This window comes from Punica granatum, chromosome 8, assembly GCF_007655135.1.
Source record: "Punica granatum isolate Tunisia-2019 chromosome 8, ASM765513v2, whole genome shotgun sequence".
Classification (NCBI taxonomy): domain Eukaryota; kingdom Viridiplantae; phylum Streptophyta; class Magnoliopsida; order Myrtales; family Lythraceae; genus Punica; species Punica granatum.
The window spans coordinates 5420752-5434885 of record NC_045134.1 but is presented as its reverse complement, the minus strand read 5'-3'; the positions used below and the strand labels follow the sequence as shown (position 1 = coordinate 5434885).

Sequence of the window (14134 nt, the reverse complement as noted above, 5' to 3'; positions counted from 1 at the left end):
GAATGACCAAATTGATGGCAATATAACATTTGAAAGATCTTATTGAGGGAAAAAAATCTTTGAAGGATTAAATTGACGGTAATATGATATTTCGAGGACCAAATTGATAGTTTTCTCTATATTAATTCTCTCACACGGATGGTGTTAAGTCAGGATATATTATATTATGTCATCGACAATGAATCTAGGATACTTGCACCACTTGTACTATTCAATGTCGACGGCAGATCCATCGAGCTAAGTTCGTACGTATATTTTTTTCTAATATTTTTGGTGGGAAATATGAATCGATTCAACTTCATCTTGACGAACAAAATCTATATATAATTATAAAAGTCGAAACAACACGCTGGAGAATGCCACGTAAGATGTAGGTGGCTCAAGGTTAAGTCATTATTGATGTTCCCACCAATCACAATTCGAAAAATGACATAGCATTATTGAGCTAAATCATCAACATGGAATTCTAAAATTTTTTCAGTTATGGAATATGAAAAGTCATCTAATATAGTCTTAAGAATAAAATTTTTTAAAAAATAATTATTTATTTATACGCTTTCTTAGTATATTCACATTAACAAAGCACAAACTTTCATATTTTACAAATTATGAAAATCTAATTTTTTCGAAAGCACAAAAGTATTCGGTTAATTATTTTGTAATACACCATCAATTTAAGAACCAAAATAAGAACTTTAATTGAAATAGGATTAATAACAAATAAACTATAGCTAAATATATATGGTCACAAATTTTCAAAAAAAAAACTATAACAATTTTCTTATAGATACTTATCAAAGAAAAATTCCTTATGGCTAACTCTGTTAATACTATAATGGATGAATATTTGTTATCTGTGAACAATTTATATCACTTATAAGCTTATGCGATCAACTATCTTTTCAATGTATGGGCGGGCCAACATCTAGTATATATAATTGCACGCATATCAAGGCCACGTGCAAAATATGGGTGGCTGCACATATATTAGTGAGATGCATGCAGATGAATGGAAAACTTAATTAAATTAATTCGTCCCACTGGCTTCAATTAATTAGAAGCCAGTCGAGCCACCACTGTCTCTATCTTATTTCAATTAATAAGTTGTTATTGTTGTTATTATTTCGGGAATAACTTTACATTACTCGAAGAATAATTTTTTATTCTTACAAGTAACTTCCAGGGAAGGGACCAAACCATGAAAGAATTCCAAGGTACGGATATAAATTTGCCGTAGAGCTGTATTTCAGAGTTTAATTAATAGTTTCCAGTACCTGAACGGAGTCCATATGATATGATATATTGCACGTATTAGGCTGTCCGATTTAATTTTGAATTAGAGGCACGCTCAATGAACTTAATAAGTTAATCATCGTGCAGATCATAATCGCGCAGCTAATTGGGTGCTAGCTGAACGGTGATAACTATCTAATGTGGTCGTGGGCGATGCTCACGGCTTTGAGGGCAAAAAGCAAATTGCCTTTCGTAGATGGGATGTTGAAGAAGCCGGACAAGGATGATCCGAATCATGAACGGTGGGAAGTCTGTAACTCAACCATCATCGCATGGATTTTCAATACGTTGAAGGAGGATCTCCAACCGAGTGCTGCTGGAGCACTGGATGCCAAGAGGCCCTGGGATGACCTAAAGGAGAGGTATCCCAAGGCAATTAGACTCGAATTTATCAGATTAAGTTCGAAATTTGCCTCCTCAAGTAGGAGGGTTGAAACGTTCGGGATTATTACGGGAAGACAGAAGGTCTGATGGGATGAACTTGAGATTTATCTCGAGAATCCAGCATGCAACTGCAGAGCTGCTGCACAACGAGAGACTGAAAAAGCCTATCAGTTTCTAATGGGAATCGCGCCTGAGTTCAACAATATCCGTTCCACAATCTAGAGCACAGAGCCGATGCCTGACTTGAATAAGATATAGCATATGGTGGCGAATGAAGAACACCGGAAGAGCATTGCCAGATCGAAGAAGAGTGCTCCGGTTTTCCTTGCGAAAGGGGGAGTTGGGCAGCTCGGGAATGGACAAAGCAGCAGCAGCAGCAGCCCAGGTCAGGCAAGCAGCGGCTCTGGTCTGGGAGGAGTCACCGGGTGGCTTCAACATACTCAGCAACATGCGTCGGAGGGCAGGCCGTTGCGCGACTATTGCGGGAAGCCAGGCCATTGGAGGAACACATGCTGGAGTCTGAACGGATATCCATCCGTTTGGGGCAAGAAGCCCAGTGGAGGAAAGCCTGGCCCGGGACCATGGAAGCAGAACTGGTGGAAGGGCAAAGCCCAGCAGCAACTTCAGCACCAGATTGGGCCGGCCCGCTCTAGTGCAGCCCAGGGAGCTCAGAGTCCAGTAGGCTCGGGCAGATTGAGGCCCTCTCCGATACTGCCCTCCAGAAGCTGATGAACATGCTCGAGGACACCGATCCTGAATGCCTAGTTGGTAACAAATTGAATTTTATTTTTCTGAGTCCTAACCTATTAAGAACATGCCGGTTTATATTTCTAATGGGGGATGAGTCCAGGCCACGAGAATCGGGAAAGTGAAGATTACGGATTTGTTTGGATTATCTAATGTTTTACTTGCTCCCTCCTTTAATTGCACCTTGATTTCGATTGCGCAATTGTCCATGGAGTTGAACTGCCAAGTTACCTTTTCCTCTAATCTGTGCTTGATACAAGACTGCACCTCAAGGAGGACACTTGGAGTGGTTGAGCTCCGGGGTGTGGGGTCTACTATCTGAGTCGTGTGGCAGCTTCTCTAGTGACATGTCAAGCTGCCATTGTTGGTTTGATGGACATTTGGCATAAGAGACTTGGTCACTTGTCCCAAAAAATAAAGATAAGTGGTATTGATTCCAAAGACAAGTTGAATAAGGAGTGCAATGTATGTCTTCGAGCAAAGGAAACGCGCTTAAAATTCTATTTGAGTTCAAATAAGACTAATTTCCTGTTTGAGTTAATACAATGCAATTTGTGGGGATCTTATAAAGTTAAGTCACATTTTGATACGGATTATTTTCTAACTATCGTGGATGATTGCAGTAGAGGCCTGTGGTTATATTTGTTATCCAAAAAATCTGAGGCACGATGGTTTCTAATTAATTCGTCAAGATTCAATCAGATTGAACTATTAAAGCGGTACATAGTGACAATGGGAAAAAGTTCTTGTCGGGAGAATTACAGAAGTTCTTTTCAGTAAACAGAATGGTACATCAAACCTCTTGCGCCGATACCCCGCAGCAAAATGGACGGGTTGAGAAGAAGCATCGGCACATTCTGAATGTTGCTAGAGCACTAATGTTCCAGGCATCTATTCCCATCAAGTTTTGGGGTAAATGTGTCTCGATTGCAGTCCATTTTATCAACATGACACTAACATCATTGCTTCATAATAAGAGTCCCATGAGGTACATTTCTATAAGCCTCCTAATTATGATAACCTTCGTGTCTTCGAAGAGGAGAGGTCACAGCGATTTGTTTTTGTTGGTTATCTGCACAGGCAGAAAGGGTGGCGGCTTTATAACCTGAAATCATGGGAATTCTTTGTTTCAAGAGATGTTCGATTTTATGAACATGTGTTTCCCGTCTCGGATGCTAAGGAAATTGAGGCTCCGAACTTGAAGGGAATGAGCCCTTTGTTTTTGGATCCGGTTGGAAATCCAACTTCTGCGGCACAGGGGGAGTATGACAAGCAGCGGTCAAGGAATTTGGTGGGCCATGTGCCTGGGTTTTCTTCAGCTCAGTTAGGGGCGCTTAATGCAGATGGGCTGACGTCCTCTCCAAGCCCAGCACAGCCCAGAGTTGCTCCAGTTCATTAAGGGAAGTCCGGACCAGTTGGGCCGCCGGCGACTCTCAGCCCAGCCAAGCCCAGCAACTCTGAGCAATCAGCAGAGCCCAGCATATCTGAGCCTACCGGCTCAGCATCCGACCCGAACAGTGGGTCCTCTCAGTCCAGCACAGTGCCGACTCAAGCCTCTCCAGTTCCACTAGAACCAAATTCTCCGGTGAGCTTTGACGAGCATCAAAGTAGTGATGATGTCATTGAGCCCTCGAGAATTGTCTTGAGAGGTTTCTTGATTATATTAATGAGAGGTTGTAGATAATAATTCTATTGAATTGCATCTAAATTAAATTAATACTATGGATTAATTAATGTTGTATTATTTTTTCAGAATTTTCATTGTTTAATTAATGCCATGTGTTAATAAATGTTAGCACGTAATAAAGAAAAATAATTTAATCAATGCCATTTGGTATGTCAAGGGTCACGGGATGGTATAACTTATAAGACAATCTGGGAATCAGTTATAGTGTAAGTAAGGAAGCTAATCCCAGAAAATATCCCAAATACCTTTATAGACAAAGTGATCATTACAATAGGTTTAGTTACTTGGCATCTAGTCTAGGAATAATGCCCTCATGTACTATGAATTTTAAAAATGTGCCCATGTACTTCTTTTTAGTTTTCTTTTTTGCGTGATAACTACTGAAGTTTTTATGTCGTAGTTCGCGTTTTTGCCGTGTCAGACGACTCATGGATGGGCAGCAATTTGTCGAAATGCCCAAGCATAGGGTCAATTCTTCGAGATTCATAGAAGAGAGGGCATTTTTTTCCTTTAAATGCCAATTAAGTGCAGGATTGCAACATTGTTAATTCCCTAATTCAATCAAAGTACAGAAGGCATTTTCTTCAGCATGCATGCTGAAGTTCAAGGATGACGTTGGTGCATAATTTTACACCAGTATATCAGTATATCAGTTGTGGAACCCGTGCGTCTCACGGGATAGAACGCTATATAATTTAAGCTTGTTTTTAATTGTTGAATGATGATAGTAATTTACAAGCAATAAAAGTATATTATTTTATGTAAGGCTAAGATAATTTAATTTGACGAATAAGGTTAGAAAACACTGTCCTGAAGATACATATTAATACATAAGTTAAAAAAAAGCTAGAAACATACTTAAAAATAAAAATTAAAAGCCAAAAATATTTGATTAACAGGATGATAAAAAAATTAAAAAGAAAAATTCTGAGCATGATAGGATGAAACTCTTTGGTCATAATAAAAACATACTCATATGGTTTTACATCATGTGTTATATTAATTGAATACATGATCACAAATTTTGTTCTGAATTTTAAAATGATATATGCAAAATATTAGAAAACCCGAATATTTCACAAAATTTCATTTTGCGATCCGGACATTTTGAGGCTATCAAGGGTATATAAGTGACTAAAAATAAATATAAACAGAAAATTGAAGAACTCATCTTCACATTTAATAGTAGATATATTTTTCATGAGCCAAACCAAATCTTCACCTAGTCAAGTGAGTAATTAATTCCAAAAAAATCTTTTGATATACAAAAATCAAGTATATCATTTCAAAAACCAATCAAAATCTTTTGAAATACAAATATTAAGTATACCAGTTAAAAAAAACTTAAAAGTTCATAAAAATTATTTAAATATTCAAAAATTCGAGAAAATTTTATGAGGACATCTAGCCGGGTCCACCACAACTCTTTTTTATTTTAGATATATAGATATAAATATAGATATAGATATGTATAACCAAGGCTTTGAAGCTTAATTAGGAATTCAACTGATCCTTAGTTCACACAGAAACTTAAACCCAGCAGTCCCTAACCAAATTAGATACGTGGTTCCAGCAACATCGGATGTTGATTGGCCTTACATTCTTGACGAAGTATACTTGCCGCGGTTGCCCTTTTCACTTGAAGTAGTTTCAGGCTAAGGTAAGCCCAAATATTGCTTAGATTTTCTTGATTTTGACAAGGCATATATATATATATATATATATATATTGTTGCGAAGTTAAATTCGTAACTGTCTTCTCCTTTGTTTCCTTAATGTTTTAAACAAAAGAGTGAAGAAAGTTGAAACTATTTCCAGCGGCTTTCTGATAATAATCCCTGGGATCACCTATCATCTATCTATAGTTCGAGCGAGGGTGTGATGTTCCTCAAATCAATTCAAGAAATTCAATCAGATCATATAGTTTAAATTTTGCTTTCTTTTCGCATGTATGTTATCGAAGCTACAAGGGCTATAGCGATTCGATCACGTGTCAAACTCAAGATTCCATGGCGATGACTCAACCAATTGGTGGGCTTGGCATTGAGTTGTTGAACCAATCAAACTATAAGGTTTGGAGGTCTTGTATGGAGTCATACCTTGTAGGAGAAGACTTGTGGGATGTTGTCGACGGCAACAACATCATAAGTCCAGAACCAGAAGCTACTGCTGTCAAGAAATGGAAGCGGCTGAATGCAAAGGCTGAGTTTGCCTTGAAGAGGTCTATTTCTCACAGCCTCTTCGATCATATCATCGGATGCAAATCTGCTCATGAGATATGGCAGGTACTCGACAGACTGCTCAACAAGGGGAATGAGGCTCCAGAAAATCAGTTAGCAGATCCCACTCTTACTCAAGGTAAACTTTATATCAATAACTTCATAGTATTTCTTAATCATTTGAATTGAGCTTTTCTCTCTCTCTTTTTCTTTACAGAATTTTCTTCATCAATGAGATTGTATTTATGTAAATCATATTATAATTAATTGTGAGAATTCGGTGTACTTATGGTATCACTTCGCAGGCTTTGGAGCTATAGTATATCAATTATAGATTTGTCTAAAAAAATGACAACAAGCTAGTTCGATTTGTTGAATTTTGTTTCAACAATGTGGGCCGATATATGTATATCACGTTATGTATTATGTGTTATCCTATTAATAGGCCCAGATTGGGTGATCTAATAAAGTTAAAGATAATGGACATTCTCGATATCTTGGTAGAATATGAGATTAATGTGTAAATACCGAAAGGGTAATTACTAATTCTACGATGGGCGAAATTAGAATTACATAAACCTCTTGCACTAAAGTGCAATTTTAGGGGTTATGGTCCCTGAGCCGTTAAATGGCTTGGAAGACCACGAACCGGATTCAACCTCATGCTATGGATTCATGTCTGCTTCCCACTGATTGATTTATCAACGGATTCATCAAGTGTGATCTTAGGGATTCAGTAATTCGGTTCTAACACGATTTTGACTTAATAAAATAGAATTTCTATGCAAGTTCATCAAGTTAAGTTTCTATCAACTTTCTAATTGGATTTATGTCCACCTAAATTCTTCCAATGGAAATTTTACAGCATTCAGTTTGATCCGTTACAACATATATAGCTATAGGCAAGCGATTTAAAGTAATTCATAAGACTAATTTAATTTAATTTCCAAGTAAAGCACGTGAGGAGGATCCTCTTAGGCATTATCGACCTTTACACAAGGCAGCACTGAACGGAGACTGGGAGGCCGCTGATAGTATCTTCAAGAGTGATCCTGAAGCGTTGACGGCGAAAATTACATCAATGGGTGAGACTGCCCTGCACGTTGCCGCTGATGTTGGACGCACAGAGTTCATAGAGAAGCTAGTGGCACTCATGACCCCAGAAGCCCTGGAAATACAAGAGCATGAACGAAGCCAGACCGCCCTCCATTATGCTGTTGCCCGCGGAAGCTTGCATATTGTCAAGACTTTGGTGGCAAAAAATGGCAGATTGATGGAAATGGCGGATCGATGGGAATATACACCACTTCATCTTGCGGCCTATTATTTTGAAAGCAAAGAGATCGTGTGGTACCTCGTCTTGAAGATGCCTGACGTGCCACTTCCTTATACAGCTAGCCCCTTCTTTGCTGGCTCTGCAGCCAGTCAACTAATTGACAAGCTCGTGGCTTCACGTTCTTATGGTAAAGTGAATCGGATGATACTTCATCACAAAAGTTTTATACTTCGATTTTCTTCTAGTTTCTTAACTATGCATACATTATTCAGTTTTTTTTCCCTTGAAAATGATACATATTATTCAGTTATTATACTATCTATTTCCAGAGGACTTTTTTTTTTTTGGCCCAAATTTCCAAGGAACGTTTTTTTTTTTTCCCTGGTCATTAGTTCCTGAGATGGACCCAAGATTTGAGCCCAATGCTGCAAGTTCCTTGAGGAGCCAAACAAGATGCATACAGTAATATATACATTTCCTTAAAGTATCAGTCCATCCCTGCTTTGTTCTTCATATTCTAGCTATTCCACGTTGCCAAAGGCGAACCGATAGAACGACTAACCCAGATTTCCATCGAACCAGAGTGGATGATGTTTGACTAATTCTTTCCATGCAGACATTTGCCTTCACTTGTTGGATCAGTATCCCTTCTTAGCTACTGTAACAACTGTGAATGAGGCTGGAATGCTAAGTGGTTTGGCACATCGACCATCTGAATTCCCGAGTGGAAGTAAGCTTGGATTTTGTGGACGCTGCATATATCGAAGTAAGGTCTTTCTGATCCAATATCGTCCGCAACCGAATTGGTTGATTCCTGGATCAATTAATACCCTCTATTGTTAATTAATTACACATGCATGACTGGCTATTTGTTCATGCTTGAACTCAACATGATTGAAGTTATTCCCGTGGAATCTCACCATAAACCACGAAATTCATCACCAAAGAGTGACTTGGAAGACCAACGAGCAGAAGAGCCACCAACATTACTGCAATCTGCGACATCTTATTTGAACCAAGGTTTGGATATTCTTCGACTTTCAACATTGTGGGAGATTATAATTATCACGCTTTCTTGACCTGGTTTTGTACCATAAATGATTCTCTAGATGCCATTTATCGGTGTCCAGTTTTGCAATCACTTTCGAAATAAAGTGACACTCCTTAAGGATTGATTTGGACATAATCTGATTATTATACAGTGATGCAATGGATCAATGGAGCTTCTTGGACAGCTATTGAACATCTAGGTGAGTATAACGAAAGGAGGTCGATTGTAGTATATCATTAGTTGATGACTGATCCTTCTATGATTACAATTGGACCTTTTAAATATGCATTATGATGCAGTTCCAGGGATCAAGCATATAAAGGATCAGAAATTCAAGCACAAATGCATTCAAAAGATGGTGGAAATTGCTTGTCAACAAATGTCATGCTGGAACGAAAAAGATGTCTTGAGCTACTTCGCAAAAGTGGGCTTTTTTTATATTGCAGCACAAAATGGAGGAGTTGAACTCATAACCACATGTCTTCAGTATTTTCCTTATCTAATGCGTAATAATACAATCAGACTCCAGGCGGCGGTTTTGCACCGACAAGAAAAGGTCTTCAACCTTTTTCTTGGAGGGGCCGTGACTACAAAATATTTGGCAGCAACTTTTGATGCACAAACACAAGAAAACATCTTGCACAAAGTCGCAAGATTGGCTCCCTATCCCCGACTTTCATCGGTTTCATGCCCCGCATTACAGATGCAAAGAGAGTTGCAGTGGTTCAAGGTAACGTGCCTGCTTCTCTTACTGCAGGTTACTTCTTTCCATGATTGGTAATGTATGGAATATAATATTCGTCTTACCAGGCAGTGGAGAAGCTTCTTAATCCTACACAGAGAACGATCAAAAATAAGAAATGGGAAACAGCTCGGGAGATTTTCACAACCGAGCACAGAGATTTGCTAAGGGATGCTGAGAGATGGATGAAGGATACATCTAACTCGTGCATGGTGGTATCGACCCTTATAGCTACTGTAGTTTTCGCTGCCGCTTTCACTGTTCCTGGAGGGAATGTTGAAGACCAAGGAATTCCATTATTTCTAAAGGAAAAGGTCTTCATCCTGTTTGTTGTTTCAGATGCACTGGGATTGTTCTCCTCCACCACATCCGTCTTGATGTTCCTGTCTATCCTGACAGCGCGTTATGCGGAAGAAGATTTCCTCCGTCCACTCCCCAAGAGGTTAATACTCGGATTTGCTTCTCTTTTCCTTGCCATCGCATGTATGATGGTGGCATTTGGGGCGACGCTCTACATGGTCTTGAGTGAGAGGTTCAAGTGGATTTTCATCCCGATCATAGCAATCACTTCCATTCCTGTTATCCTATTTGTGATGCTGCAGCTTCCTTTGTTCATCTACATGGTACAATCCACATATGGTTCCGGAATCTTTCACCCTAAGAGGATTTGGTAGTTCACACATTTCTGGTTAGATTTGTCAAAAATGTAATCTAGAAGCGTTTCCTGAATTTTGTTTGTTTCTGTATTACTTTTATTGTTACTATTTTCGACCACCGAGTAAGCCTCATCTATCAAAATGATTGTTGTAATCACGACTTGTATTTATCTGGTGCCATCAGATAACTAAGAACTGATTTAAACCATGTTCGAGAGATCAAAAAGCTTTGCATTCATCCAAGACGATTGAACAAACTGGAGCAAGTCGACTGATTTCATCCTTCCTATTACAGACTCATGTTTATCTAAGATTTAGAAGAAGATGATGACTACCTATGAAGAGTAAGGGGTATGCATAGTACGGAGATGTGATTGCAGTGGATCTTGTAACAGATAATGACAAGGAGATGGAACAATTCTTGAAGAGGAGACTGAACAGGACAACGGCTATCTACCCATTTTATATCTTTATCTGTGTTATGTTATGACATTTCCCCCACAATTATCCATCCATGCATATGCAATTTCATCAGATGACTTTCAAATAATGAAATGAAAGAAAACTCAAGAAAGCAGCGAGACAAGCACAATTCTCAACCCAGCACGGATGATCACTTCGAGGATAACAGAAGATGGAAAGAACAATTAATGATGGATTACCGATATAATAATTAGCATACAAGTGCTCAGAACGCTTCAAGAAAGGGAAACTTTGCCAGAAAACCTATACGGCTAAGACAAGAAATCAAGAATTACAGAACCTGTTTACAAATTGAGCAAAATAGGTCGTAAGGTGAAAGATATATTGGCGGTGCTTAGAGGTCTTCTGACAAAAAAATTGCTTTGGCACCTGAAGAGCATATTTGTCTAACTTGAATGCTGGACCTGCCGATTGCTATGTGGTAAATGTATATAGTAAGTGAAATTTGCTCCGTAGGTCGTTTTCCTTGAAACAAGATCGTCAAAACCTATTTTTCTCGAGATATCGATTTTGCTACGTCTTCCGCCTCATCATTCTCCCCTGGATGGAGAGAATTCGCCCTCGAATTGTCATCGTCCGAATTGCCACCTATTTTTTTTTTGTAGTCCCATAGAGTCTCCTTGTGGGCATGCACAAGGTCCTGAAAACTCCGTGCTCGAGGCAAGGAGATGATCAAAAGGGGCTGCTTGCAAGATTTTCCCATCCGACATCAGCAGGACAGAATCGAAAGCTGGTAGGAAGTTGACTTGATGAGTCACCAGAAAGACTGTCTTATCTGAGAGTGCTCCCATGACATAATCATTAAAAAGGCTTGATGTTGTATGTGCATCAACTGCACTGAATGGATCATCCAGGAGATATATATCGGCATCTTGATAAAGAGCATGGGCAAGCCGAATCCTCTACTTTTGCCCACCTCTGAGATTCACCCCTCTTTCTCCTATTTCAGTGTGATCTCCATAAGGAAGCAAATCGAGGTCTTTTACCAGGGAGCAGCTCTCAAGAGTATGTCGGTATCTCTCAGTTTCAACTGTCACAATCTCCTCCTCCTCCTCATCGAACTCGGGCTCTCTATCGCCTCCTGCTACAAAAAATGCGTCATTAAATGGATCCTCTTCGGAAAACAAAGTCGCGTCTGTGTCCTCTTCAGAATATGAATCATACTCGACTTCCTCTCGATCAGGGTCAGAATTCAGATTAGGGTTTCTCTGATTCTGATTCTCCATAAGTGCAGCCATCTGTTGTGTTAACTGCTCCATCATACCATCCATCATCTACTCTAGCCTCTACTCCAAATGTCGCAGATTGTCACGGTCATGAACATCTTCCACACGATCCCTCCTCCTGAGTGGCATCGTTGATCCAAGATCAACCGTAGGCTCTGATACCAACTGACGCAGCGTACAACGCGAGTAACCGTCATAAACCCGTTGATTCACGCACGAATAACGGAACTACGGCTTTCTATACCTGTTGATTCTACGAATACCAGGATATAGGCAACAAACTCGAATCGATCCGAGATTGGACAAAGCACGAAAGCTCTGAATGTTATTGATAATCCAAAAGACGACTCCCCTTACCCTAGGGCTTATAATCCTAGATTGGACAAAACACGAAAGCTCTGAATGTTATTGATAATCCAAAAGACGACTCCCCTTGCCCTAGGGCTTACAACGTTTAAATAGAGAAACTAGAATAAATCGGAATAAACAAAATATCCTTAAAGATAAACTATCTCCTAAAATATCGAAATATTCTTAAAGATAAACTAACAAAATATCCTTAAAGATAAACTATCTCCTAAAATATCGAAATATTCTTAAAGATAAACTATTTTCTAAAATAGCAAAAAACGTCATAATTAACATAAATTGCTCGTTTGAGGCCCTAAACGATAGAATTCGCCTAAAATATCGAAATTTCATGGCTATAGGCCATGAGTTTTGCTCTGGAAGCTGTTTTCCTTGAGACAAGGTCGTCAAAACATATTTTTCTCGAGATATCGATTTTGCCACGTCTTCTGCCGCATCAAATGGCCTTTTCAAGTGAATTTTACTCCCTATAGCATATATACATACAGCATGTGACCATATCAATTTGTTAATTGATCGTGAAGGTCTTTAGTCTTCTTTCCTTTTACTTAGTCAATCAAACCTATAAAGAAAAAGAGAAATGTGAAGATAATACCACCCAAATATGGTACAAGGGTGGGTCCTAAGAGTGAGTCCAATGCTTGGCACTAAAATGGGTGCCGATATGGGTCCAATGCTTGTCACATATTTGCCACATCAAAAGGCATGGCACCCACATCTAATTTTGAAAATCCTTTCCAATACTTGGCACTCCATTTGGATGCCGATGGAGGACCCACACACTATTTAAATTATATACATATATATATTTATAAATAATTATGTATTTGTATAATACAATTGTTAATTAGTTTACTTAAGTAATTTATTAAACTTTAAAAACTAATTATGTTAATTAATTACATTAGTTAAATTCATTATATTAATTTTATAAAACTAATTATAATTATAAAAATTGGCAAATTTAATTTATAAAACTAAGTATCATTTTCACTAATTATAAAACTTGGGAAACTAAATTATTTATTATTACATTATTTTTAATTATATTTTTTGTTTTTAAAAAATAAAACTAGTCAAACAGCCCAACGACTCTTGGACCACTTTTAAAAAAAAATAAAAAAATGAAAAAAGGGGTAGGCCGCATGGGCCTCGACAGGCCACGTGGTCAACCCCAATTGGTCCGGCACTCCCTTAGGAGTGCCGGATAGGTGGCACTCTCCTAGGCACTCCCAAGAGAAGTGCCACCACGGTGGAGCTTATCTAGCACCGGCATTGGCATCGAATTTCCTTGTCGCTGGACATGCTCTAAATGGTACAACTTACGACACAATTTAAGAATCAATCATGGTGGAAGTAAGGAAGCTAATCCAAGGAAGGTATCCCTAATACCTTTAAGACAAAGTGGTCATTACAATAAAACCTATAAAGGCGCATAACATGTTTAGTTACGGATATGGATCGAGAATAAGGAGTGCCTAGTATCGGTGAAGGAATGGATGCCTGAGAGTTTCTTCTCATGAAAGGATCACCAAGAACTATCCTCCGGAACTCTTGCATACATATGTACATATAGGGGACCAAAAATGTGCCTGTTAGGGGCAGTTTGCAATTTTAAATAGCAATTGTTCCGCCTATTGTTTGGACTTTTGGGCCATGCATATGGGGCTTGATTTAGGGGCCCATTTGCTCCACTAGCGTTTTTTCCCCGCAAGGGTGAGAGAAGGCGTGTCAGTTATACACTTGGTTGGCCGCATGTCTCGTCCATTTTGGCAGCCGTCTCATGGGACTAATCAACGTCGCTCGTTCAAATTCCTCTTTTCACGCAGTGATCCTATAAAACGTAGTCGTCTAATTCATGCTAATTGAGCTTCTATCCTTGGGGCTTTGTCTTCTCGTGGAAGGAGAATGTTCGACCATAGGTTGTCGTGGCTTTATGGCGTCGTTCCTTCTCCACACTACTTTGGCATTGCCCCCCCTTTGCCATGATGATTAGTTTGTT

General features: G+C 39.0%; 1 protein-coding gene across 5 annotated transcripts; it reads left to right on the top strand.

The window, feature by feature from the left end:
• The first annotated feature begins 5605 nt into the window (after positions 1 to 5605).
• LOC116187111 (protein ACCELERATED CELL DEATH 6-like) lies at positions 5606 to 10262 on the top strand. 5 transcript variants are annotated; one of them, XM_031515711.1, is made up of 9 exons: positions 5606 to 5771; positions 6074 to 6331; positions 6407 to 6468; positions 7286 to 7792; positions 8222 to 8371; positions 8506 to 8625; positions 8808 to 8855; positions 8956 to 9386; positions 9467 to 10262. In XM_031515711.1, the coding sequence occupies exons 2-9, from the start codon at positions 6120 to 6122 to the stop codon at positions 10070 to 10072; spliced, it is 2136 nt and encodes a 711-aa protein (XP_031371571.1). In that variant the 5' UTR covers positions 5606 to 5771; positions 6074 to 6119; the 3' UTR covers positions 10073 to 10262. The 5 variants fall into 5 exon arrangements, with proteins under 5 accessions (XP_031371571.1, XP_031371573.1, XP_031371572.1 ...); XM_031515713.1 differs by having other exon boundaries at positions 6074 to 6468; positions 9467 to 9610; positions 9738 to 9918; XM_031515712.1 differs by having other exon boundaries at positions 6074 to 6468; positions 9467 to 9613; positions 9738 to 9918.
• Positions 10263 to 14134: the final 3872 nt, after the last annotated feature.

Coding starts and splice junctions, on each gene's coding strand:
- LOC116187111 (XM_031515710.1), top strand. CDS start 6,120: ATGGCGATGACTCAACCAATTGGTGGGCTTGGCATTGAGTTGTTGAAC. Junction 8,626..8,807: donor GACATCTTATTTGAACCAAG/GTTTGGATATTC, acceptor ATTATTATACAG/TGATGCAATGGATCAATGGA. Junction 8,856..8,955: donor GACAGCTATTGAACATCTAG/GTGAGTATAACG, acceptor ATTATGATGCAG/TTCCAGGGATCAAGCATATA.